The sequence below is a fragment of the Varanus komodoensis genome, unplaced genomic scaffold, assembly GCF_004798865.1.
Source record: "Varanus komodoensis strain SLA01 unplaced genomic scaffold, ASM479886v1 scaffold25, whole genome shotgun sequence".
NCBI classification, from domain to species: domain Eukaryota; kingdom Metazoa; phylum Chordata; class Lepidosauria; order Squamata; family Varanidae; genus Varanus; species Varanus komodoensis.
The window spans coordinates 15666796-15692890 of record NW_025335661.1 but is presented as its reverse complement, the minus strand read 5'-3'; the positions used below and the strand labels follow the sequence as shown (position 1 = coordinate 15692890).

At 45.0% G+C, this 26095-nt stretch overlaps 1 protein-coding gene across 1 annotated transcript in view; it reads right to left on the bottom strand.

Moving 5' to 3' along the window:
- LOC123024868 (vomeronasal type-2 receptor 1-like) overlaps positions 1–23614 on the bottom strand; it is a 28288-nt gene extending 4674 nt beyond the window's left edge. The window contains exons 1-4 of the mRNA XM_044433073.1: positions 22988–23614; positions 8503–8794; positions 5010–5888; positions 515–742 (exon numbers count right to left, since the gene is read on the bottom strand). Coding sequence (XP_044289008.1) covers positions 515–742; positions 5010–5888; positions 8503–8794; positions 22988–23235 — 1647 coding nt within the window. The 5' untranslated portion in view covers positions 23236–23614. The remainder of the gene's footprint in view (positions 1–514; positions 743–5009; positions 5889–8502; positions 8795–22987) is intronic.
- Between the last annotated feature and the right edge of the window lie 2481 nt (positions 23615–26095).

Genomic DNA, 26095 nt, shown 5'->3' with positions numbered 1-26095 from the left:
CCTAAGGCAGCCTTCTCCAACTTGCTGCTCCACAGCCTAAGCTATCATGGCCAATGCTCTGGAATGCTGGAAAGTGTCCTCAAAAGAATGTAGAGTTTGGCAGGTGTGGCAAGACTGAGCGCAGGAGATCCCCAGCAAGATTGTGCAGAGCAGTAACCACTAAGCACTTTCTGCACAAGGCCATTAACTGCAGGATCTGCAGGATTTCCTTCCTGCTATTTTTCTGCAGGATTCCTTTTCTGCTGTTTTTCCTGCCTCGCTCCCTTTGTGAACTTAGGTGTGTGTGCTCTAAATGCTCATTGGGTGCAGTTTTAAAAGTTCAATCACAAGCGCTCCATCAGCCTCAAACCTTTTAATCCCCAACCACTAGGTACCTGTGATCTCAGAGATGGGATTCTCCAGGCTGAATCCCCTTCCCACCCCCTTCAGCCAGCACCTGAAGGACATATTGGCTGCCTCTCATGTTGCATAGGACATTAAAGTTGGGGTAGGTGTTGAGAAACAATTCACTTACTGTTCCTGATGGATTGTTCCAAAATATTGAGTCATTATTAATATGGAATTCACCATTGTCATCATCAGTCATGTTAAATGTTCCAACTTGCACAAAAGCAATATGACCAGTTTCATTCTTCTGCCAATTTATAATGTCATATGGCGTATACACATCACCCTTCTCATTTATGTGGACATCCTCATCAAGCACTGTGAAACGCATTCTATTCTTCATGTAGAACATTAACTAGGAATCAGGAGCAAAGATAAGAATACATCAAATAAACCATGTTCACTCATTCATTTCATGTGCTACTTTTCTATACTGCCCAATAGCCAAGCTTTCTTGACAGTTCAGAGCAGGATAAAACATGGTATAAAACCTTTAACACTACCTGAACCTGATTTTTTTAAAAAAATCCAAAGCACACCATCATATATTGTCAGTGCTTTGGAGTAGAGGCAAGTCTTAGCCTGTTGCCAACCACACTAATCCCATTGGGAAGAATATTGCACAGCTGGGAGCCACCACCAAGCACATCTTCCTTGCTGCCATCTTTGGATGATCAGATGTACAAGTTCAGTGCTGCAGCATTCAAACAATTTCATATCAGAAGAGACATCCCATCATGTACTGCAGTCCCAAGCCTCCATAGGTCCAAACCAACACCTTGAATTGCATTCGGGAACGTACAGGCTACCTGTGCAATCAGGTCAGAATTCTTGTGTCGGACTCATGACTATTGAAGCCGCAGCCACACCAACAATCCAAACCCCTGCTGTGCTGCTCTGCTCTCCCATAACAGCTAGCCCCCAAATCAGTGCTGCTTTAAACACGCAGAAGATTGCTGTCATAAGACCTCAAACAGAATCCTGCAAATCTCCCACATACACAAGAGCAGTTACGTGGCCGGCAATGCACTCTTGTGTAGCACTTCAGGCATGCCGTGGAAATTCCTCTGCCTCTTTGTAGGTTTGAGTTTGGGGAAAGAACGATCTCCAGTATTAATCAGACACATCTCCTGATTATTAATTATTGCATTGGTGGATGTATATCCCCCTTTTCACCTCTTGCATGAAATCCAAGGTGGCGAATAGAGCCCTACTGCTACTCCTCGGACCGTTTTAGCCTCACAACAACAAGCCTCTGAGGTAGATTTGGCAAGAGTCAGTGCCTGGACCATACTCACCCAGTGAACTTCATGGGCAAGGCTCTGTGTGTGTTTGCAGCAGCAGGGGACTAGAGCCAGGGTCAATCAGAAAATAGGCCAGGATTTGCCCTGGGTCTCCCCTGTGAATCTAGCATTGGATTTATATAAAAACTTGTTTTTATATGCATCCCTATTGGATCAAAATGCAACAGTCTCAGCTTTGAGCTGCAGATTTAAGCAAATAGATGCGATCTGGTAAAAGCCATACATTTTTTAGCCAGTACACATATTAATACAAATGTATTGGGTCCAGTGGGTGAAGATTAGAACCTGATGAACATGTTCTTATTGGTCTGCAGGTTACCAGTGGGCAGCCAGTTAGTCCATCTCAGATTCAGCTCCCCTCATGTCTCTACATCCAAGTCCCAGTTCCCACAGTTTTTTCTGCTTACCACTGGAGTCCTGAGCCTGCTGACCAGTGGAAAGCAAGACTCCATCTTTTATACTAGCATACAGCCATGTATGTGTACTCTACAGGCACTGGCATCCAGGCAGGCAAAGAGACAGCTTGTCAGAAATGATTGCCCTGTCTGGATGCCATATTTGGGCACCCCCTTCCCAACCAGGGTTATCAAGGTGGGGGTGGGGAAATCTGGATAGCCGCTGCCAATCAGAGTGTGCAGTTCATGATTGACACAGTTTGCCAAGCATGAACACAGAGGAAACAACTGTTGGACTGGCTACACTGACTTGGTCTGATTTCCTTCCTCCTCTCTTGGTACCTGCCAGCCTCCTTGACCTTCCTGATTTTTCTTATTATTTTTCAACACAGAGCCTGGGTGCCAAGTGGGTCGTGGTGTCAGGCATATGCAGAACACATCTTGCAGGATGGTTGTTGAGGTGGGAACAAGCCAGCCTTACAATGCATGGCTCGTTCTAGGGCTTGTTGGGTCCGCAGTGGGCTGGCATGTCATCCAAACCCAGCACACTGATCCCAGGGAAGAAGCAAGTAGGACACTCAGCAAGAGCAGGAGAAGCCCTTGCCATTCCTGCCAAGCTTTCCTGGGCTACTGCTAGTGGCTGCCACTCCGAGTACCCAAGTGGCACTGGTTCACTCTCTCCCTTTTTCAGTCAGTGCAGCTTCCCGGCCAGTCCCCCATGAAACCTGTACATATCCAAAACCGAAACCGGTTTAGCCCTATCAAAACCCCTGTTTTAAAAGACGCCTTTATGTTTGACCACTGTCAAAAGTAAATGCTCCTGCAAACTGAATGGGATGTACTTTTCCACTCTGCCAAGCACCAAGTGGTTCAGGAAAAGATGGAAAAGGACACTGAGAACTGACTGGTTCAAATGAAACATTTGGAGGATTGCACTGAAAAGGGAGTGATGTAGTCACACACCCATCTGCAAGAAAAGATCTTACAGGTTTGTTTTCATTTGGCAGCAAACGAACCTATCTGAAGACTGGCTTTGTCAATGCCCATACCTTCGGACAGCAGGCCATTATCACTACATTGACCAGACAAAACAAGATTTCAGAGATCTGGAGGTGCACACTTATCCAACTCCAAACTACTGACCATATATACACATCTTAGAAGCAAAATAAATAAATAAATAGCAGAACATTGACAGCTAAAAGCAATCTCCAAGACGAAATATATAAGCTGAAGGGGTTTGACTGATCAAGAAATCAGTCTTGGGGCTGTGGTTGAGAGCTCAGTGAAAATGCCAACCCAGTGCTTAGCTGCTTGGCTAGGTAGATTTAGGTTTGGAAAGGAATTCACACCCAGATCTTGGGTGTCACTGCTCCTGGAATAATGGGCACCACACCGGAAAGGGAGTATTAGGTTAGAAAAACCACTGAGAAGAGCAGCTAAAATGAACAGCGGATGGAGCAGCTCCCCCCTGAGGAACTTTTACAAAACTGGAATTGAAAAAAGGTAGGTAGGTAGGTAGGGTGGAGAGACATGGTAGAGGTTTTCAGAACTATGCATGGTGTGGAGCAAGGCATTTTTCTGCCTTTCTTATAACACTTGATGCCAGGATCATTCTACGAAGCTTATTGGTGTGAGATCCAGGACAGATTGAAGGGAGAACTTCTTCACACAGTGCATAGTCCAACTTTGGAATTCACAGCCACATGAAAGAGCTGCCAATTTAAAAGGGGACTGGCCAAATTCTTGGAGGAGGGGGAGGCTATCCACTGTTTCGCTCCTGATGGCTATGAGCTGCCTTGGGTATTCCATGCAGTGGGTCTGTGTGTGTGAGCTGCTGGGGAGGTTGAGCAGGAGAAATGTGTGGTGCCCGTATCCTGCCTGAGGGATCTTGAGGGCATCTGACTCTCTGAATGGAATGCTGGACTAGAGGAACCCTTGCTCTGACCTAGCAGGGCTGCTCTCATGCTCTCATTTGAGGCAGGTTGAGATTATTAGCATCATAGGCTTTGCCCGTTGGTATTCCTGGACCTTTCAGTGGCTTTTGACGCCATTGACCATGGTGTCCTTCTGGACAAGTTGGCTGGGTTGGGAACTGGGGGTCCTGTACTACACTGGTGCTGCTCCTACCTGGCCAACTGTGTCCAGATGGGTGGCGGGGCAGTTGCTCAGCCCCTTGGCCATTATGCTATGGGGTTCCTCAGGGCTCTATACAGTCCCTCATTCTGTTCAACATATACATGAAACCACTGGAAGAGGTCATTCAGAGGTGGGGGCTGAGGTGTCATCAGCGTGTTGATGACACCCAGCTTTCCATGTCCTTTTCCTCTAACCCAGGTGAGGCCGTGTCTATTCTGAATCACTGCCTGAACTCAATAATGGACTGGGTGCAGGCCAATAAATTGAAGCTCAGTCCAGATAAGACTGCAGTGTTGCTGGTGGATAGTCCATCTGCCCAGAGGGTGGGCGTTTTGCCAGTCCTGGACAGGGTCACACTCCCCCTGAAGAACAGGGTGCACAGCCTGGGGGTGCTCCTGGACCCAAGACTACCTCTTGAGTCTAAGATAGACTCAGGGGCCAGGAGCGCCTTCTTTCAGCTGTGATTGATTTATCAACTATAGCCCTACCTGGACAGGCAGAGCCTAGCCACAATTACCCACACTGTGGTAACCTCTTGACTGGACTACTGTAACATGCTCTTTGTGGGGATGCCCTTGAAGATGGTCCAGAAACTTCAACTGACAGGGCGCGGTGGCGGCTAGTACAAGGAAGACCACATGCCCAAGTGATGCCAATACTTGACCATCTCTATTGGTAAACAGATTGGGCACTGGACCCAAGATCTCTCAAGTTCCTAGTCCAATACTATAACCACTATACCACATCGTTTATTATTTGCAATTATTTCTAAATGTGTGCATACCTGCCAGGGTTCAAACTCGTCAATGCTGGCACATGTATCACCTGGAATAAATGGTCCTTTCGTTTCTGTTAGCTCACAGAGGCGTAACTGGTCAAGACCAGAAGCAACTGCATACACAGCTTTATAAACGTTATATGTTATCCTCAGTTCTGAAACATCCAGGTACGTATTATCGAGTTCTTCAAGTTTCTCATTTCCAGTGCAGAGTTCCTCAGAAGAAAAATTGATAATGTTCTCATGGCCAGTGACATTTTTCCTGTTGTCTGTATTGTATGAGATGTTGCTGTTAGGCCAAGTACAGTTGAACGCAGACTGCCAAAATTCAATTGTCATGTCATCGTCAGGGTCTCGGCTTGGGTGTAGGTCCAGAAGAAACTCTTTGAAGCCTGGTATTTCACCTCTTTTTATCCCAAAACCAATTGCCCCACCAAGGAGAGAGAAATACTCCGGCTTTGCAATTAAGGCCGATGTGACCCAAGCCTCACTTGCTATCCAGGTTTTACCAGTGACGTTGCTAATCATAAGTTCTTCCACTAAAGGATGGAAGTCAATATCAGATGAGTAGACCACAATGACCGTGGCATTGGTTTCCTTTACAACCTTAACAACGCTCTTGAGCTTATCCCTGGAATATATTTTGGGGATGGTTTCTGAGAATGCAATGCAGGTATACGTGTTTTCTACCTTTTCTTTGAAAGCTTTGACACCGTATTTCCCATAATCATCATCTGCTGCTATTGTTCCAATCCATCTCCAGCCAAAATGGTGAACTAAGTCTGCCATGCCCTTGGATTGTACTAAATCACTCGGGATGGTGCGAAGGTAGGTAGGGAACTGATACTTATCACTGAGAAGTAAGGAAGAGGAGGCATAGCCAACCTAAAACAAAAATGAACACAAAAGTACAGGACTGAGGCAAATGTTGCTCTCCCAGATGTCAGACTTTCCCATCCTTCAAATGTTCTAGACTGCAGCTACCACTATCTGCAGCTAGGAAAAATAGCTGCCTGGATATTGTTGGGGTCCAGGTGATTAGCCTATGTGGTACTGATGCTGATCTGACTGCTCTGGGTGCCAGAATACTTCTGCTAATTTTAAACACTAAAACCGTACACGATTTGGCCCCACCCTACTTGAAGGACTATCTTCTCTCCTACCACCCCACCCACATTCCAAAGTCATCAATGGAAGCCTTTCTCATTTGTCCATTGCTAGGGATGATTAAGCTGGTGAATACAAATGAGAAGGCCTTCCCAGTGGTGGCCCCACTTCTCTGGAATTGACTTTCACTGCAGATTCATCAGGCTCCTTATCTGCAGGTCTTCAGGAAAGGCCAGTGGCCCTTCACCTAATGTTTGGAACATTGGTTTTTAAAGGTAAATGTTATTATTTTTGTTTAATCTAAAAGTTAAGCTTTGTTTATGAACATATTATTGAAAAAAATCCTGAATGTTAGAGCAGTATGACAATGGAACCAGTTGCCTAGGGAGGTTGTGGGCTCTCCCACACTAGAGGCATTCAAGATGGAACTGGACAGCCATCTGAGAGGGATGGTTTGACTTGGTGTCCTGCACTGAGCAGGAGTTGGACCCTCTGGCCCCTTCCAGCCCTACTATTATATGATTCTATGTTCTTTTTAATGTATCTATAATAGCATTTTATAGATTTTTATTATGTAGTTTTGTCTTGGATGTCAGATTAAGAGTGTTTCATCCTCAAAGGCAGCCTAGAAATGATTTTGAGAAGGAGAGAGCAGGAGAGAAAGAGAAGGCAAGAAGGACAGAGACTATTGTTAGCTTGAGGTCAATAATACAGGAGCCATTGGGTCAGAAGGGGCAGAAAAGGTGGGAAATATCTACATAGAGCCACTCCTGTTCCTATGTGGCTTTGATAGGAAGGGTTGTGAACAGGAGATAACAGAAGCAGTTTTTGTCAGGGTCTCTCAAGAAGCAATCTTGCCTCCATCAGAAGGCTTGTGGCCAAAGCATCTGGGAAGCTGGGAATATCAGCAATGCAAGAACATAGTATCTTTGCAGACCTTAACTCTTGGGGCTTCTCCCAAAGCATCCTGGGAACTGCTTTTTGATGAAGGTAATGACAAGTGTTGCTTGTTAAAGAAACTCTTGTCTATTGACTGCACACACACCAGAGAGAGAAAGAAAAAGACTGAGAACATGGCAGTTCCCAAGTTCTCAGATGAGTAAGCTTTGCGGTTAAATAGTTTAGGTCTAAGGTGCAGATACACCCTGGGACTGTGGTACCAGCCTGAGAGGAAAGCCAAATTAGGATAATCAAGGACTTCTGCTGAGTAATAGCAGTGATGGGGAAGCAACCATGGACGGAGTCCACTAGATTAAGATAGCCTCTCACATTTGCAGTAGTCATTGAATGTTTGGAATCCAGGCTCCGTTCTGCATTGCTCATTCCTTGGGGAAGGCAGGCCAAAATGGTTGTTTTATAAGACACAACAAGGCACACTATGTCATGAACCATGCTGTGTTCACTGTCACTCCCAAAGTCCGCAGCAGTCAGGCACCTTGCGGGCCCTTGCCCAGCTCCTCGCCGTAGTCCTGTGGTCATCCCAGTGGACATTGCGGGAGCATCAAGGCTTCCTCCTCTTCCTGCCATTGCTTGCTAGTCATGGTGGGAGCAAGGAGATGGGGGAGCAGCCAACATGCCCAGCAAGCTGCTTGGCCACAGTAGCATCCAAAAAGGCTGATGGAGACAGCAAGAAGGAGGAAGCATCTCCAGCTGGCTATGAGCATTAAACATCTAGTGCTGCTTCCTCTTCTTCCCCTCCAGCCCAAAACACAGGCAGGGGTGGCAGAGAGGTGGTCAGCCCCTACCAATCTCAGCAGAACAGGTGTGAAGACTCTGATGCCTATTATTTTCCTTTTAAAATGCTTCCCCCTCTCCAGTGATGTACTGGAGGCAGAGACGCAGCAGCCTGTTTGTAATAGCAGGGGGGCTGCTCTCATCCCTTCCCAATTCCCTGTTCCTCCTGAGCTTAGCTGCAGTTCTTGCAGTAAGTGAGGAAGGATGGATTTTTCAGCAACAGGATCTTCTTCCCCATTGTAATGCCAAGTATTTGGCTTGGCTGTGCCTCAGACCTTACTCTGGAAAACTCCTACAGGCCTAATAAAACTCCCCTGGGCTCTTTGCCTGCTCAGTTGACTGCTGTATGGTAAGTGTCCTTGTGTTCACTTAACAAAGAGTCTGCGCTTAGTTTAGAGCAGGATCCTTCCTTATAAATAACAGGAGCCAGTCATGAAACATAGAAACAGAGCGAGTCAGAAGGGGTCTCCCGGGCCATCTAGTTTGAACCCTGGCTCCAGCCGGCTCATTCACGACATGCCCACCATGTGCATGTCCAGCCTATCTTTGAACACCCTCACTGATGGGGCTTCAACAACCTCCCGTAGAAGCCCATTCACTTGAACTTGGGGCTTATTACATTTTCCCTTACAGTGCAAGCTTATGAGTTCTCTGATACCTGCGGGAAATAGTAAAGCCCAAGGATTCTTGAGGAAGCAATGGACAGAGTTGATCCACCTGCTCCAACGATTGCTGCTAAAGGAGCTCCAGTGCTGCATCGGAAGACAGGAGTCGTTTCGTTCTGCCCAGTCAGGAAAGCCAATGAATTCTCCACAGTCTTGGACATGGTAAAGCACGTGTCATAGATCTGGTAGCCAAGCGTGATGTTTGGCAGAATGTCATCTCTTTTGTTAATATCATTTATAGCATGTATCATGGCTTTGACCCAGCGGTAGCCTCGGAAGTTAAACCTGCAGAGGAAAAAGAAGTTGAATGCATGTGGTGTTCTTGTGAAATCGTAAGGTTGCATTTGCCTTAGTCATTGGTCCATGTTTATGGTGAAGGAGGTGTTTTTAGAAGAACACAGATGGTAGCTACACCGCAGGGGGTCCTCAAGGTGGTGTTTGTGAATAAAGAACGTGGTACTCATGGACTCCTTTTTTTAATTCCCCCTGATTCTAAAATCCGTCTAAATGGATTTCTACACACACACACACACACACACACACACCCATCCATCGCGATGCATGCATATGAAGTGACAGCCAGTGTAATGCAGTGGTTAGCATGTAGGAATGGGGCCCTGGGAGACCTGGGTCTAGTCTCTACTTCACCAGAAATCTCACTGGGTGACTTTGTGCCTCTCACTTACTCTCAGCAAAAACTACTTTACGGGGTTCTTGTGAGGATCTGATTGAGAGGAGAAGGAGGATTATGTAAGAAGCCTTCAGTTCCTTCAAGAAAAGAGGCAGGATATAAATGCAAATATCCTGAATAAATAAATACAGCTTTCTGGCAATTATGCATAGTCCTCAACAAAAGTGGGCCAAACATCCAAATAAGTATCAATTTGAAGGTGCTGTCTATATGCTACCTGTTCAAATATTGAAAGTGTTGTAAGGTCCTCAGTCTGCTGCATTAGGGGTGCTTCTTCTTCCTTTTTTTTGTTTTTTGTTTTTTTGGAACATCAAGCTTTTTGCTTTAAAAAGGGAACTGTGAATCTTTCCCCTTCCATCTGTTAACTTCCATGAAGCAGGTAAAGGATTTTAAAAGCTCATGTACATTAAAGGAATAAAGCCTATTCTAGCACCAAATGTAGCTGTGTGATAACCTCCTCCCAAAAGGAAGCAATTGCTGGACCTTGCCAGAAACAAACATTTAAAAGCAGCATTAAAAGGATTGTACCATCAGCAGTTAGCTGAATTAGACAGTCCCTGACTAAAGAAGCACTGCAGTGTCCAATACACACAGAGCAAATGCCTTTGCTGGCTAAGATGCAGCCTACAGACAAGAAAGGTGATCACCCAAGCAGCAAGCCACGATTATGTGTTTTGTGATGGTGCCTACAGGCATTTCTCAAATTCTCACAAGTCCTACAAAAAGTTTGGAGGGTTCTGCTCTATATTGTTTTGGGAACCATATTAATGTGTCCCACTGAATACCCGCATCAAAAGCAAAAGCATTTGTCTTAGATGCCAGGATGTAGCCACTCCCCATCTTGGTCCACTTGGGAATGTGTTGCTCCTTTTCCCATGCGCTGTCTCTGCTGCTGAGGCTGCTTCTGAGGGAAGGACCAAAGCTCCCTGATGCAGCGCCTGCTGTGTATGTGGGAGGCTACTCCAGGAAGGGGTCGGCAAGGATCCTTCCTGAACTTTGAAGAGCTACTTCCAGTCTGCTTCCAGCTACTTCTACTTACATCATGTGTTGACAGTACTAGATGAGATGGCCCAATCATCTGACAATATAAGGAGCTTTCTTTGATGCTTCCCACATCACTCTGGAACTAATTCCAGGGAATTAGAACCTCATGCAGGGGCTCCAAACGGATGTCTTGTACAGTGCTAATAAACATCTATAAATAATGTGACAAGAGAGGATGAGATCCTCTGGAGCCTCTACCACACTTGCCATCCTCTTTCACAGAGTAGGAAATGACCTCAAAGGACATCTAGTCCAACCCACTGCCAATGCAAAAAGTGGTTACATGGACTAATATGGATTGGCAACATGAAAACCTGCTCACATTCCTTGACAATCTCTTAGCATCAACTTGCATTTTGGTTTTAGAGCCCAGTCAAACATGGCTGCAGGCAGAGGGATACCATTGAAACTACCGTGGTAGCAGGGTGAGACCACCATTCAGAGGGCTTGTTATGTGTAGCCAGAGATCACACCTCCCAGTTGGACAGCTGAATGCTACTAATGTGCTTGGGCAATCCTGTCTACAGCCACAAACGTGCAGCAACCCAACTCCCCCCCCCCCCGCCCATGTTGTGCCTTGCAATCAGCAAGCTGTATTTTGCATTTGGCATTGATGGCACCTATGAGGGAAATGCTGATGCACAATTCCCAGGCTCCATTCATGGCAAGTCATTTTGAATAATGAACATGTTGTGACTATCCCCCTGCCAGGAGAGGTGAGAGAAAATTAAACATATAAACAGCTCTCTATGAATTATTCACCATTTTGCAGCAAAATAACATGAACAACTTTCTCTGAGCACTTGCAATGCACTGTTTAAATATTCTCTTCCTACTGTTGCAGACATCAAAGAAATCCCCACTGAAAATGAGAGCAAATCTACTGCTCTCCACCAGTTTATAAACAGCAGTTGGTAGAAAGACCAAAATCAGAGATATTTGTCCTGTTTTGCTTTCAGGATGCAGGCATCACACTATCCAGCAATGAATTCCAACATGTGATTTTATCGCCAGAAAAACCACTATTAAAAACAATAGCAACCACATTTTTTACACAGTTGTTGCTGCTAGACAGTTGGGTATATTCAAACCACAGTGAATTCTTTGTGACATGCGTGCACTCTGCACTTCACAGGTCTGGATCGATGGAAAACAATGTAATACATTCTGAAGAGTGAAAGGGAACCCACATCACTTTCCCCAACACTTAATCAGTGGCTGTTAAGTAAAGTTTGCCACCTTAGGAAAAAAAAAGGGGGGGGGTAATCTAGATAGTTAAAATTAGTAACATAAAGGTCATCAGTGTCATAAACTGACTGTAGCATTTACTCCCATAGCGGGTTCCCACAGTGGGTGACTCTAATGAGAAAAAGAATCCAAGATGGGAGGGATTATTTTAAGGAAATTCTGAAGGCACAATTACAAACCATTTCAACAAGGAAAAAAGGTAGAAGACAACAGAAAAAGCCCATGTGACTTCACAAAAAGCTTAGAGATTATCTGAAAACAAAAAGGACGTATTCAGGAAGTGGAAGGAGGACCAGGCTACAAAGGATGAGTAGAAATAAACTGAAGTTAGTGAGGGATGCTAAAAGTAGCAAATAATCTTTTACTTCAGATATGTCCATAGTAAAATAAACAAGAAACAAATGTTGGTTCAGCTACTCAGGGTCAATGGCAAATGATAGCAGGTGACAAAGAAAAGGCAGAATTGCTCGATTCCTACTTTGCCTCAGTCCTCTCCCAAAAGAGGATCTATGACCTTCCTGATGAAGAGGAAGTAGAAGCTGAAGGAGCAGAATGGCAGCTTGATAGGCAAATGGTTAAGGTTCATCTAAGTAGTCAGAATGATTTCAGATCTCCAGGGTCTGATGAACTCCATCCTAGAGTAATAAAGGAACTGTCAGAAGAACTCTCAGAACCACTGTCTATCATCTTTGAGAAATTATTGAGGATAGGAAAAGTGCTGGATTATTAGAAAAGGGCCATCTTCAAGAAGGGGGAAAGGATGAACCTGGGAACCTAAGCCCAGTCAGTCTGACATCTGTCCCTGGGAAAATTCTGAAGCAGATTATAAAGCAGTCAATCTGGAAACATTTTGAAAGCTATACACTAATTACTAAAAGTCAACATGGATTTGTCAAGAACAAATCCAGTCAGACTAATCTGATTTAATTTTTTGATTGGGTAACCTCCATGGTGGATTGTGAAAATACTGTGGACATAATACAACTTGACTTCAGCAAAGCTTCTGATGAAGTTCCCCATGATATCCTGATTTGCCAAACTAAGTAAAAGTGAACTAGATGGAACAATGATCAGGTGGATCTAGAGTTGGCTCAAAGAGTGCTCATCAATAGCACCTTCTCCAACTGGGGAAAGGTAATAAGAAGGGTACAACAGGGTTCAGCCCTGGGCCCAGTGCTTTTCAAAATGTTATTAATGATTTGGATGAGGATATGCAGCAAATTAAAGTTGCAGATGGCACAAAATTACAAGTTAGGAGATACTTGGCTCAACAAGTGAGAAGCATCTTGGAATTATTGTAGATCAAAAGCTGAATTCTAGTCAACAATATGATGTAGCTGCAAAAAAGGCAAATGCTATTTTAGGCTGCATTAATGGAAGGATCACTTCTAAATCATGTGAAGTACTAGTTCCCATTTACTCAGCACTGGTTAGGCCTGACCTGGAGTACTGTGTCAAGTTCTGGGTACCACAGTTTAAGAAAGATGCAGACAAGCTGGAAAAGGTTCAGAGGAGAGCAACAAAGATGATCCAGGGACTGGAAACAAAGTCCTGTGAGGAGAGATTGAACGAATTGAGCATATTTAGCCTGGAGAATAGCTAATTGAGGGGAAATAGGATAGTGTTCAAGTACTTGAAATGTTGTCAAATACAGGAAGGCCAGGATCTCTTCTCGATCATCCGAGAGTACAGGACACTGAATAATGGGCTCAAATTACAGGAAACCAGAAGAATTTCCTGACTGTTAGAGAAGTATGACAATGGATCCAATTACCTGGGATGGTCATGGGCTCTCCCACACTGGAGGAATTCAGGATGCAGCTGGACAGCCATTTGGTTGAACCCAAAGGCCTTCGTGGCCCCTTCTAATTCTACTATTCAATGATTCTAGATGTTACATTCTTGGCTGCAGTCTTTGTCTGAACTGATGACTGAGACAAATTAAGTGAATTCTTTTCCAATTTCAATTTCTTTATAGCTGCTATCAATTTTTGTGATTTTTCTGCTATTTCTTAAAGGATTTTTTGGGAAGGGTGCCCTTAGAAAAGTTTTTCCCCCTCCTCCTAGTTTGAAAATGCACATTTTCTTGTTCAAAAGAAAAAAACCAAAATATTTGCAAGCTCACCACCCCTGTTTATGAAAATAGTGACTTTCCAATCAAGGTCTTTTCATCTTCAGCTATTTGATGCTTTGGTGCGCTCTGGCGCTGCCCAATGGTCCATTCCCTACACCCTGCAACTTCTCTTCTTCCACCTGCTGCTCTGACTAATCCATTGCCTGCTTCTTCTCCCACCGATAGCAAGTGTCACACTGAGTGTAGCAGGTGGGAAATTTTGTTATCTCCTTCGCAATATCTCTGACATATACTACAACACAGATCTTGATTTACACATACAGGTACACACACCCCATAAAGGCAATTTTTAAAAGCTTCCCTAAACCTTTAATGTTTCTAATGTCCTTGTTTACTTATAACTATTTTTAAATGCAGTATATCTACCTGCTAAGCCATCCCCTCATGGTGCTAATCAGTGATTACAATTAATTAAATGAGCTTTATTTGGAGCAGCTGTTCTAAAATTCGTTGAAACCGGATGGAATGTGGCGACAAAGAAACTCAGCTAGCAAAGCCAAGTGTATGCTAGTTGTTAAATGCATCTCCATGGCTGTCAGATCAGGAATCCAAAAGTAAGGCAACCAGATGTGTAGATTAGGAAATCATACAAGGGTTCTAGAAAGCAACATGCCATACGTTCATATTCTAAACACTTATAACATAACGTATAAAAGGTACAGGATCTGTGCTCTGTAGGATATCGGGTCATAAATCAGTATAGAATTCCATTGGCCCTAGGGGCTTTTCAACTGGGCTTTTGCAGTCTAGACCCATTTTATCTCCACAAACTTTGCACTACAGCTTCCATTATTCCTCACCATTGGCCTTGCTGGCTGGGGCTGATGGAGGCTGAAGTCCAAAAGATGTGGAGGCTACTAGCTTAGGGAGGGCTGGTTTAGGCTAATACCTTATTTTTCTGGACTGGCTTGATAAATGGCTTTTGAAATCTATGGATCAATTTCTGAATGATTTGATGCTGATTAGCAGGTCTAGGGATGCATAGAAGAGCCCAGAATCTAGCTCTCTTGCACTAGCTGGAGTTCTTTCCCGAGCTCAGCCCTGGTCAGAAATTGAGCCAAGCTTTTATCAAGGCAACAAACACTCAGGAATTCTAGCAGATCCTTTGCATCAAATGAAGTACGTAATTCTTTGCACAGAGTACAGAAAGCACACAAAGCCCTGAAGTTATGTGTACAGAAGGCACATGCAAGCAACCCGACTAGTTTGGATTCTCTTCCTTCCGTATGCCTGTGCCAACACTCAGCATAAGGCAGATTTGGGGCAGAGAGAAAGTGGGAGTTGAGCCAAGGAAATCTGACAGATTCCTTCTTTGAAACTGGATTCCCTACACATCTCTAGTTATTCTGACTTCCAAAGAGTTTAAAAATAGCAACTAAAGCAGCAAAGAAAAAATAATTCTCTGCCATGGCTGGCCTTGTGCTAATCTATTATCTCTCAACATTGATGTGCCTCGTCTGTAAAAGGTTTGGTATTAATCAATTGCCTTCACCAAGTGTTTGCAAAGCTCTGCTGGCTGGCTTGAGTTTTGTTTAGAACCACTGATCTGCATGAACTCAGATGCTATATTTGTCCATGCTGCTCATCCCAATATATGGTTTATGGGGTGCCATGGCTAAGTAGTTTTGTCTTCTAGGCCACCATTTGGTCCCACCCCATAGCCACTAGTTTGGATCTGGCCCTGGTTGGTGGGCTTTGGGGTTCTAGTAAAAAAAAAAAAAAAGTCACAAGCCTCAGATCTGCCCGTTCCCATGGTGTCTATTCCTTCCTCAAGCAATGAGGCCTGAGCATCTCTCCAATACCCTTTTAAAGGTATTCAGTAGCACCAAATATCTGTTGCCATCCTTTACATCTGGATCAATTTTGGAATAACTGTTTATGGCTTATTTTATCTAGCACACCACCTAGAATTAATTTCCAGCTTTGCTGATACGAAGAGTGTGATTGAAGCTTCTCTTTAGTTCTGCTGACTGCCTACCCAGGAAGCGGTGTGTTTTGCTCAAGGCAAGAGGCAGATCTAAGTTACAGCCAGCCTTTATATTTTCAGAAACTGGGTTCAGCCAATGCTTGTATGCCCCAGAAGCAGATCAGAGGTACGGCTGGTCTTCATGTTTTCAGAAATAAAGATCAACTATTGCTGCTCCTCTTTCCCAAAATGCATTGCTGGGTGTTATCTGATACCAGCAATGCCTCCCAGAGACTGTCCTATTCATCCTGTCCTTGATGACAGGAAGCCCCTGAAATGGGAGGGCATTGATCCTTCAGTGCAGGTGGGAAGAGCAGCAAGGCTGTGATGATCTGTCCCTCTTCTGCTTGTCAGACTTCTTCTCATGCTCAGCCCTTAGGAAGGGAGGCAGGCTGAAAGGAAGTCTGGGAACGCTCCTGGAACTCCCACTGCGCAACTGGTTCACATAGGCTCCATTTCTTGCTGTGGTTAGCACAAAGTTTCACTCATGGGTACAAGAAAGTGAACTGGAGTCCAGGGTGTATGGGAAAACATGCAGAAGATTGTTGTCTGGCGAGCAGTTAGGTGACATGTCCCATTTCTTCTCATGTTTCCATTATCAAATATGTTGATTTATGCTGAGTCTTCAGTTATACAATGGAATGTGTTTATGTTTCTCATATGCTATTCTCTCAGGCGTGGAGCATTGCAACTTCTTCTTCCTTCTCTTTCTCCTCCTATATTTTTATTTTATACTGATAATTTTAATTTTGTATTTGTAAATCAATGTATTTTTTGTATTGTTATATTTAATGGTAATTTATTATGTACTATTGTATTTCAATGTATTTTATCATGTTGTAAGCCGCCCCGAGGTTTCGGCAAGGGGCGGCATAGAAATGCTATAATAATAATAATAATAATAATAATAATAATAATAATAAAAAATCTGGAGTTGTTTAGCTCAAAAGCCAGGTGCTGGGCATGCATAGAATGAAAACTTGTGAGTCAGAAGCATTCAACTATAAACCCAGGGGGGTGAGAGCTTGAATTTGGGAGCTTCTACACAGATCAGGTGCCGGATGCTGTGTGATTGATGGCCTGGGGTCTCTCTTGCTGCCTTACCAGGGCTCCTGGCAGCTGAAGGAGAGAAGATATTCTTGCAAGGTATAGATGCTATTTTGTTTGCCTGTAGATACTTTCATTCCTTAAATAAAGCATTACTTTTCCTTCACCTACTGGTGTGCTCATTGCCTCCAAATCCCAAAAGAACCCCTGCCTCCTGGCAGAACACAGGGAGCCAAGCCAAGGGAATTCAGTGGATTCCCACCCCTAAAGCAGATTCCTCACAGTTCCCTATTTCACTCTACAGACTTTTTTGCCTGTCTAGCAACAATACATCAGGAGGTCGGGAAGGGGGCTGGAAAAGCCTCAGGATAGTTTCTATCCTGGACCTGCTTTTCCACCCTCAGAAGCCACTCCACATGATTATAATCCATGCTGTCTGCAAAGCACCGGAGGAGGGAGGGAGTCCAACTCTCTGCAGGGGAGCGGGATCTTAAGAATCTTATGGTCACCAGACAATGTCTAGGGGCCCTAGGATTGCTCCTAAATTAATCTGGTCTGTCATCTCAATTCTGAGACAGTCTAAACTTCCCACCTCATGATTCCCAAAGTCAGTCTAAACTGGAGACTTCTCCATTCTTCTGCAATCCCTGTATGTGTGCATGTTCTGCTGCTACCTAGCCTGACCAAAAGGGTTGGAGAACTCAACAGCTTGCAAAAGCTTTTCTGATAACTTGATTGTTCTAATAAAGAAACTGTGGAATATTGATGTTGTGTTCCCTCTCATGGAACAGCCCGACTGTCTTTGTTCTTTGCTAGATGTTGACATTTACTCCGTTCTCCAGGGAGCAGAAGCCCTGCCCCAAGGGCTAGATCTGGTCCTCTGAGGATCCCAATCTGGTCTGGGATTCCCCAGAAAGGCACATCCTCTTCCCCCCCAGCTCACTCCCTGGCCTCCCAACCACCAATTGTCTAGTGCTTTCCCAGCTTTTCTGCAGCTTGTTCCCATTCTAAAGTTGAGCCTTAAGCGAAAAGATGCTGGTAGTTCTGGTATTATGGGAGCAGCTTCCTTTGCCTTTGGCCTTGCCCACCCTGGGAAGTAGCCTTGGGAGATTCTCCAACATGGAATTTGGCCCTCAGGATTAAAGGGGTTCTGCACCTGTACCTTGAGCAGTGTCAAAAAATAAATCTTTGTGATAGCATTTTTCTATTTTGCTTAATCCCCTTCATGAATCACTGCCTTGCCGTGGCAAAGGGGCTTGTGTAGCTCAATGAAACTATGAGCTATGCCGTGCAGGGCCACCCAAGACAGACAGGTCATAGCAGAGAGCTCTGACAAAAGGTGATCCACTGGAGAAGGAAATGGCAACTTACTCCAGTATCCTTGCCATGGAAACCCAATGGACAGTATCAACAGGGAAAGAGATATGATGCAGGAAGTTGAGACTTTCAGGTTGGAAGATGTCAAATGTGCTACTGGGGAAGAGCAGAGGGCTAGTACTGGTAGCACCAGAAAGAATGAAGCGACTGGGTCAAAGACGGAAGAACACTCAGTTGCGGATGTATCTGGTGGTGAAAGGAAAGTGTGATGCTGTAAAGAACAATACAGCATAGGAACCTGGAATGTAAGATCTATGAATCAAGGTAAGCTAGACATGGTCAAACATGAGATGACAAGACTGAAAATCAACATCTTAGGAATCAGTGAACTAAAATGGACAGGAATCGGTGAATTTAATTCAGATGACCATCAGGTATACTACTGTGTGCGAGAATCCCTCAGAAGAAATGGAGTAGCCTTCATAGTCAATAAAAGAGTAGGAAAAGCAGTACTGGGATACAATCTCCAAAATGACAGAATGATCTCAGTTCGAATCCAAGGCAAACCATTCAACATCACAGTAGTCCAAGTCTGTGCCCCAACCACTGATCTTGAAGAGGCTGAAGTTGACCGGTTCTATGAAGGCCTACAACACCTTCTAGAATAACACCAAAAAGTGATGTCCTTATCATCATGGGGGATTGGGATGCTGAAGTAGGAAGCCAAAAGATAACCGGAATAACAGGCAAGTTTGGCCTTGGTATACAAAATGAAGCAGGGCAAAGGCTGGCAGAATTTTGTCAAGAGAAAACACTGGTCATAGCAAACACTCTTTTCCAACAACCCAAGAGACAACTCTACACATGGACATCACCAGATGGTCAACACAGAAATCAGATTGACTATATGCTCTGCAACCAAAGATGGAGAAGCTATATATGTACAGTCACAGTGGCCACAGGATTGGAAAAGGTCAGTTTACATTCCGATTCTAAAGAAGGGCAATGCCAAAGAATGTTCAAATTACCACACTATTGCACTCATTTTACATGCTAGCAAAGTTATACTCAAAATCCCACAAGCTAGACTCCAGCAATTTGTGGACTGAGAACTACCAGAAGTACAGGCAGAGTTTCAAAGAGGCAGAGCAACTAGAGGTCAAATTGCCAACATACGCTGAATCATGGAGAAAGCTAGGGAGTTCCAGAAAAACATCTACTGCTGCTTCATTGACTATGCTAAAGCCTTTGATTGTGTGGATCACAACAAATTATGGCAAGTCCTTAAAAAGGTGGGAGTGCCAGACCATCTTATTTGTCTCTTGAGAAACCTGTATGCGGGTCAAGAAGCAACGGTGAGAACAGGACATGGGACCACTGATTGGTTCCAAATTGAGAAAGGAGTTCGGCAAGGCTGTATAATATCGCCCTGCCTATTTAACTTATATGCAGAGCACATCATGTGCAAGGCCAGGTTAGATGAATCACAAGTTGGAAATAAGATTGCCTGGAGAAATATCAACAACCTCAGATATGCAAATGATACCACTCTAATGGCAGAAAGTGAAGAGGAACTAAAGAGCCTCTTGATGCAGGTGAAAGATGAGAGTGCAAAAGTTGTTTTGAAACTCAGCACTGAGGAAACTAAGATCATGGCATCCAGTCCTATCACTTCCTGGCAAATAGAGGGGGAAGAAATGGAGGTAGTGACAGATTTTATTTTCCTGGGCTCCAAGATAACCACAGACGGGGAGCGCAGCCAAGAAATTAAAAGACGCTTGCTCCTGGGGAGGAAAGCGATGGCAAATCTAGACAGCATACTAAAAACAGAGACATCACCCTGCCAACAAAAGTGCATATAGTCAAGGCTATGGTTTTCCCAGTTGCAATGTATGGCTGTGAAAGTTGGACCATAAGGAAGACTGAGTGCTGAAGAACTGAGGCCTTTGAACTGTGGTGCTGGCGGAGACTCCTGCAAGTCCCTTGGACTGCAAGGAGATCAAACCAGTCAGTCTTAGAGGAGATCAATCCTGACTGCTCTTTAGAAGGCCAGGTGCTGAAGATGAAACTCAAATACTTCAGCCACCTAATGAGAATGACAGAATCACTGGAGAAGAGCCTAACTTTGGAAGGAGCCCTATTGCCTGTTATCTCCTTACAGAAGGCTAAAATTAAAGTAGTAAATTGTCCTGTTTTACGGAGGACATAAGATATCGAAGATATCCTGTATTTGGAGATTCCAAGTCAGGTTTAGGGGTGAAGAACCATGAGAAGCAGAGAGCAGGAAATTGTCCCTCTGCTGCTTGTACCTGGACAAAAGCAGGCACATGGGTCACCTAGTTAGTCTTCTCCACTATATTGAGGTGTTATTTAAATGGTATGCCTCAAAATGCATTGGGTAATTTTATTTTTAAAAAAATCCACAGAAAGCGCATTCTAATGAAGGCATGGATTTTATTTAGCATGCACCTTTTCTTTTTATTATTATACTATCCTGGCATGGCTTTCACTTTGCATGCTACACTAACAAATTCCATTTGTGAGGAGTGAGTCATTGTCTAGGTTCGCATGATCAAGAAGGATCACGATAAGCCGCCCCTCCACGTGCGCCAGTCATGTGCTGCCTCAACACTGTTCTGACCTTTAGCAGCCGCAGTTTGTTACATCATCCAGCTCAGTGAGGTTGGGGGGCACGTGCAGTAGCAAATGACCCCGGAGGCCACAGTTCAGGGCAGGAAAAAGTCTACCGTGGCCTATTCTCCTTCCCCAGTCGGGCAAACCCTACCATTCAGGTGACTTGCCTTGCCATGATCTACTACCAAACCATGAACAGGAGCATCACTTAGCGTGGCTGTTGGCACGCTGATGCTACCTGTGGATGGGCAGTTTCAAGGCCCATCTCGCTCTCCCTTTCCAATGGATGGCCCATGAAATAGGGGATGCCTTCAAATAGAGGGCAGTCTTCAGCTGGCTGTCCAAAACAGAGGACTGTCCTCTGTAAGGTAGGACACCTGACTGTCATGTGAATTTGCCCTAATTGGTTTATCCTGCCAAGATGCTGTGCACACAAGAGCTTATTGAGATATCAGCAGTTTTCACAAGTGATTGCCTCTAAAACAGTGTGTGTGGCACATACATTCAGCCTCTGCCCTTTTGATGACACAGACTGTAGCTGGGAGACCCTTTGGACACCCCAACACCCTTGCAATAATACAAACACCACAGGGAGCAAGGTCAGAATGAGATGCCGCAGTGCTGAGGTGCCAGAATGGACAGCAGGCTTCCTGCAACCTAGAAAACTGGCATCTCAAGGACAAAGATCATAACCAAAACTTTCAGTGCCCGCTGATTTGATTGTCCAATTGCAAGATTTTTTTTAAAGCAGGAGTGGGAATACCTGTGGCCCTACTGGCGTCATTGGGTCCAACTTCCATCAGCTCCAGTGAGCACGGCCTATACTCCGGCATGATGGGAACTGTAGTCCACCATCAGCTGGAAAGCTGTAGCTTCCTTTCCTCCCCATTTTAAAGATAGGAGAGCACTGAGAATGTGGGCTCTCATAAGCGTAGCTGCCATATCCTGAGAAGAGTCACTTTGTTTAGGTAGGAGGCATTTCCAACAGAGGAATGCTGAAGATGGGCCATCATAGCCGCCTTGCCATGATGGAAGGGCTTCTGAGCTTCCAGGTTCTTGGAGGCAAGTTTTCCCAGAGCAGAACCAATAAGGTCTAAGGACCATGCAAAGTACAACCCCAAACCAACGCCTCCATTCCTTTCGCACATTATCTCCTTTTAATAGATATGACCTGCCAGAAAACGGTTCCTCCTCCAAAGAGTTGAAGAAGGTAGGAGAGGATTCTTGCCCTGCAAGGTGGACACCCGTCACACCCTTAGTTCTGTTTTGGGGTCTCTTAGTGAGACGCCACCTCCTATTTGCTCACTCTCTCCCCTTGGGATCCATGGTGCAGCTAGCTAACTGTACAGCTTTTAGCCCTCCATGTGTCTTATTTCAGCCATGAAGCATGTTATCAGCATTTCTTTCCTGCTCAACTGCCATTCCTTCCTTCTACATTTCAGTTGTTAGAAAAAAAAGTGGGGGGGGGCTGTTTGTCAACCCTGATTTGGAAAAATGAAGAACAGATATGCTGAGCACGTGCAGTTCTGCATTTTAAGTTCACTTAAATCAACATGACTGGAAGAATAAAATGGAGTTTATGTCTGCTTCCCTAATGCAAAACGCATTTACTTGGGAATAAGCACCAAGGATAATATTGTAAAGATAAATAAAATGAGCATCTGTAATTCAGTACATGCCTGGCTAACCACTTCCTAGCTATATAATGTTTTTAAAAACTTGGAAAAAAGGACACTGTGGCAAGTCGTGTCAGCCCTGGTAAGCCCTGGGAAATGCATCCCGGTCCTGAAACACCTGGTCCAGGTGTTAATGCCTGTTTGCTGCTGCCCCATCACCTCTCACCCTCTGGGCGGTCATTTTTCAGGGGGGAGAGGCTGAGTTGTGGGGCCCTGGACTTCATCCCCTGGACCCATCCCTAGCTGCACCACTCTCTGGGCCCAATCTGTACGAGCAGCTGGAAGGCAAGTCCAGCAGAAGTTGCTGAGCAGGCAGGGGGGTGAACAGGCCAGCATGCCAAGGAACAGCATCCCCAGTGAGAGACGGGCTCCAGAGCTGGTGGAGGAGGGCTGCTTTGCTGTGGGTCTTTGGCAAGTACCAGTGGGGCTGACCAGCGATGCCAGTCTTGATATACAGGCTTTCGCCCCAAAACCCTTCCAGAACTGCTCGAACAGAAATGCTAGAGGGAGAAAAGAAATGATCTTGTACACTAATGGCCACTGCTGCCTATTTTTGTTTCCCTCTCTGGTCTCTCTTAAACATTATTGCCTGTCTCCAGCCTGTGATCTCAAGGCAATCGTTATCCATCTTGCCCAGGTATCATCATTTCCCAGGAAAACCAGACCCCATGCCTGCCACGGTTGCTTTTCTAAGCACTAAAGAAGGGAGAAAGTAACTTACCCCTCACATTGTGGAGACATTGGTGGGGTACTCGTTGGGTCTTCTTCAAGTATCGTCCTAAAGTGAATTGGGAACATCCCTCCAATCACGTGCATTGCATTCTCTGCATTTACATAACCCCGTAAATCAAATTTCCCAAGCAGCCTACATTCCTCTTCTCCAGGCTCAGTTTCTTCTCCTAGGGTGGGCGTACACTGCAGTGCATACATAAATAATCCTATGAGCACCCACAACTTTGAGCAGGCCATTTCAACTCCGAGCTGCTGGAAGGAAATAATTGCTGTTTCGAAAAAAAGATCAGAGGCTTTTATGAGCCTCTTGCATGTTTATTATTCACCAGCCTATGAAGGAGCAGGTGAATTCCCCAGGGGTACATAAGTTGATTCTCCTTACTGCACAGCTGTCAAGACACAGTCTCCTTTGTGAAATACTGAAAAGGATAGGAGAGGTTATCTCCATTTTACAAAGAAAAGAAAAATCCCTCTTCCCTTTGAAGGAGCCAAATAATTTATTGAAAATGGAATCACCTACACCATTCCTGTCTTTCCAGTCTGTTGCAAATGCTTGTGCTGATGCTGCTTTTGGACTGTCATAGGATATTTAGGCCTGATGAAAACAAACAGTAGTAATTAATAAATAGGCTACTATGAGTACTAACATTACTATTTTTATCAACAGAAGGAAAACTTGCTACAGCATACCAAGAGTCCATTTGGGCTGCAGTGCTACTCCCACTTATCTGGGAGTAAGCCCCATTGAACTCATTAGGACCCATTTCCTGTGTGCTGCCAATCTCTCGTGCAACTAGCTAACCTGGAAGAGGGCACTTCATCCTTTCAGTTTAGAAAGTCCTGGCAGAGAAGCTTCTCATAATATAGAATCAAGGCTACAGACTTCAAGATAAATTAACCAATGAAGGAAACTTTCCTGCCCACTCCTCCTTCCTACAGCCATCCTTGCCCCCCAAAGGGTTGGGAGACCCTCCTGATTCGTGTGAGGGTCCTCAGGTTGAAGGGACCGCCCTAGCAGCCCCTGTCCTTCCATCACACATGGTCAGGAAGCCTCTTCGGAGATGCCTTTCAGGGCTGCAAGTGAAGCTAACAATGGGCCATTCACTGTAGCAAAGCAGTGGCTGGACACCTAAGCTCCAGATGGTAAATCCAGCCCACTGTAGCCTCAGTCTGGCCTTCCAGGGTTCCCCAGGTGGCCATGCTCACTTCCCCTGGCCATGCCCCTTTTCCTCAACCACAAATCACTCCGTGGTTTCCTGACCTCAGTCAATGGTCCGCCCACAACTTTCTGGACCAGTTGAAGTTTCTGAACCATTTTTGAAGGCAGCCCCACATAAAGCAGACTACAAAGCCCAAAATATGTAGCATTTGGCTTCCTATTCTGCAGGATGACCATCCATAGCAAGCATAAAGGATCCCCCTGGAGTCCATGTGGTACCTTGTCCAGTGTGAACATGATGGTCTACCTCAGAGGCAGGGATTTTGTGACCTTCCAGATGCTGTTGGGCTTTGATTCTCATCAGCACGGCCTGTGGCTGGGGATGGTGGGGGAGACAGGAATGCGATGGAAGGCTGATCGTATTTAAGAGAAATGTTCCTGCTGTTTTGTCAAGGCTGTCCATGCTACACACGGGCATGAGCAGCCTTCCTCACCCAGCAGTTGAAGTAATGAGAGAGTTTAGTCCGATGCAAACATTCACAGCTCTGCATGTGCGCATGAGCAAATACCATTTTCTAAGAAGACCGACGGGCCATTTCTTATTGCAGCACCATTCCTCCCAGCCCACCAGCCCACCAAAGAGGCTCCTCCTCCTCAGTCAAGCAGCACCACACATTTAGCACACACCGAAATAGATACTGCAGAAAAATGCATCATATGAAAAAGGCATACTATAACCGATCTAAAGAAATGTGGTCTATGTAATGGAGGAATAGCACGAGGCAGTTGGTTTGGGCTGTGTATCATATGACACACCAGTGAGCCGACATTGTGATGATACCAAGATTCCCTAGTATGGATCCCCTCCTTGGTCTTGAAGTCCCAGTCCAGACCTCTAACCGTGGGTCTGAAGATGCAGCCTGGTGCTTTGCTTGCTCCTGGGTTGTTCTGCAGCTGCATAGATCCGACACAATGTGAGTCAGTCTGTACTTTCTCTAAAGCTGGCCACAAATTTCTGGCCGGTAAGCAAAAGGGCAATGAATATTATCATTGTGTCTGTATTGCCATCTGTCTGCATAAGTTAAGGTTAGAGCTACTCAAGTGAAGTACCAAGGCTTTTATAAACCTTTAAGATCCTGTTCTTCTGAATAAGAAAAGTAGTTTGGTATCAAGTCTCATGATATCATTAAACAGCGGCCCCATCAGCACAGAGAATGTGTTGGAGGCAGATGACCTGTGTATGGGTCACAGCGGGCTTGGCCCGCCCATAAGGCAAAGGGAAGCTGGCACTTCAGCCAGCCTGTGCTGGAGCTGGCAGCAAGACAATGGAGGAGAGATCTGGGCGCTACAGAGCCGCTGCTGCCCCTCCTGCTGCCTTCAGTCTAGTTAACCAGTGCCCATGGAAGAGGAGCGCCATCATCTTGCTCTTTGACCTGAGCAGCATAATACCCTGAGCTGCCCTTGATGAAAAGGTTTCCCTTGCCTGATTTTTCATCTGCATATGCTACTATCATTAAGGCTATTGGTGCAGACTTGTAACAGAAATAATACTTTGATTCTTTTTTAGTCCTGTGTAATATGACTCATGATAGTGAGTAGATGGATTTATCCTTAGATTCCAGTTTGACCATGGCTCTGCCATTTTGACCCCTACGGCTGGCCTGTTCCTAGCTGGTGCCCAGGCTTCTGTCTCATGGAGAAGGGATGCCGGTTGCCTGGGCGACCAGGCAAGTCTCTCTCCTCAGACCACTACTTAGCCAAACGGATTGCAGTAATAACTCAATAAATAATAATCAAAAACTTACACTGATGGTGCTATATAAAAAAACAGCAGAGGACCTTTGGTTTCTTGCTGCTCCTTTATGGTCTGTTTGGAGAGGAGAGAGAGCTCAGCCTTCCTTTGCCCCAAGAAAGGATTCGGTCTCGGGGAACTGAAGT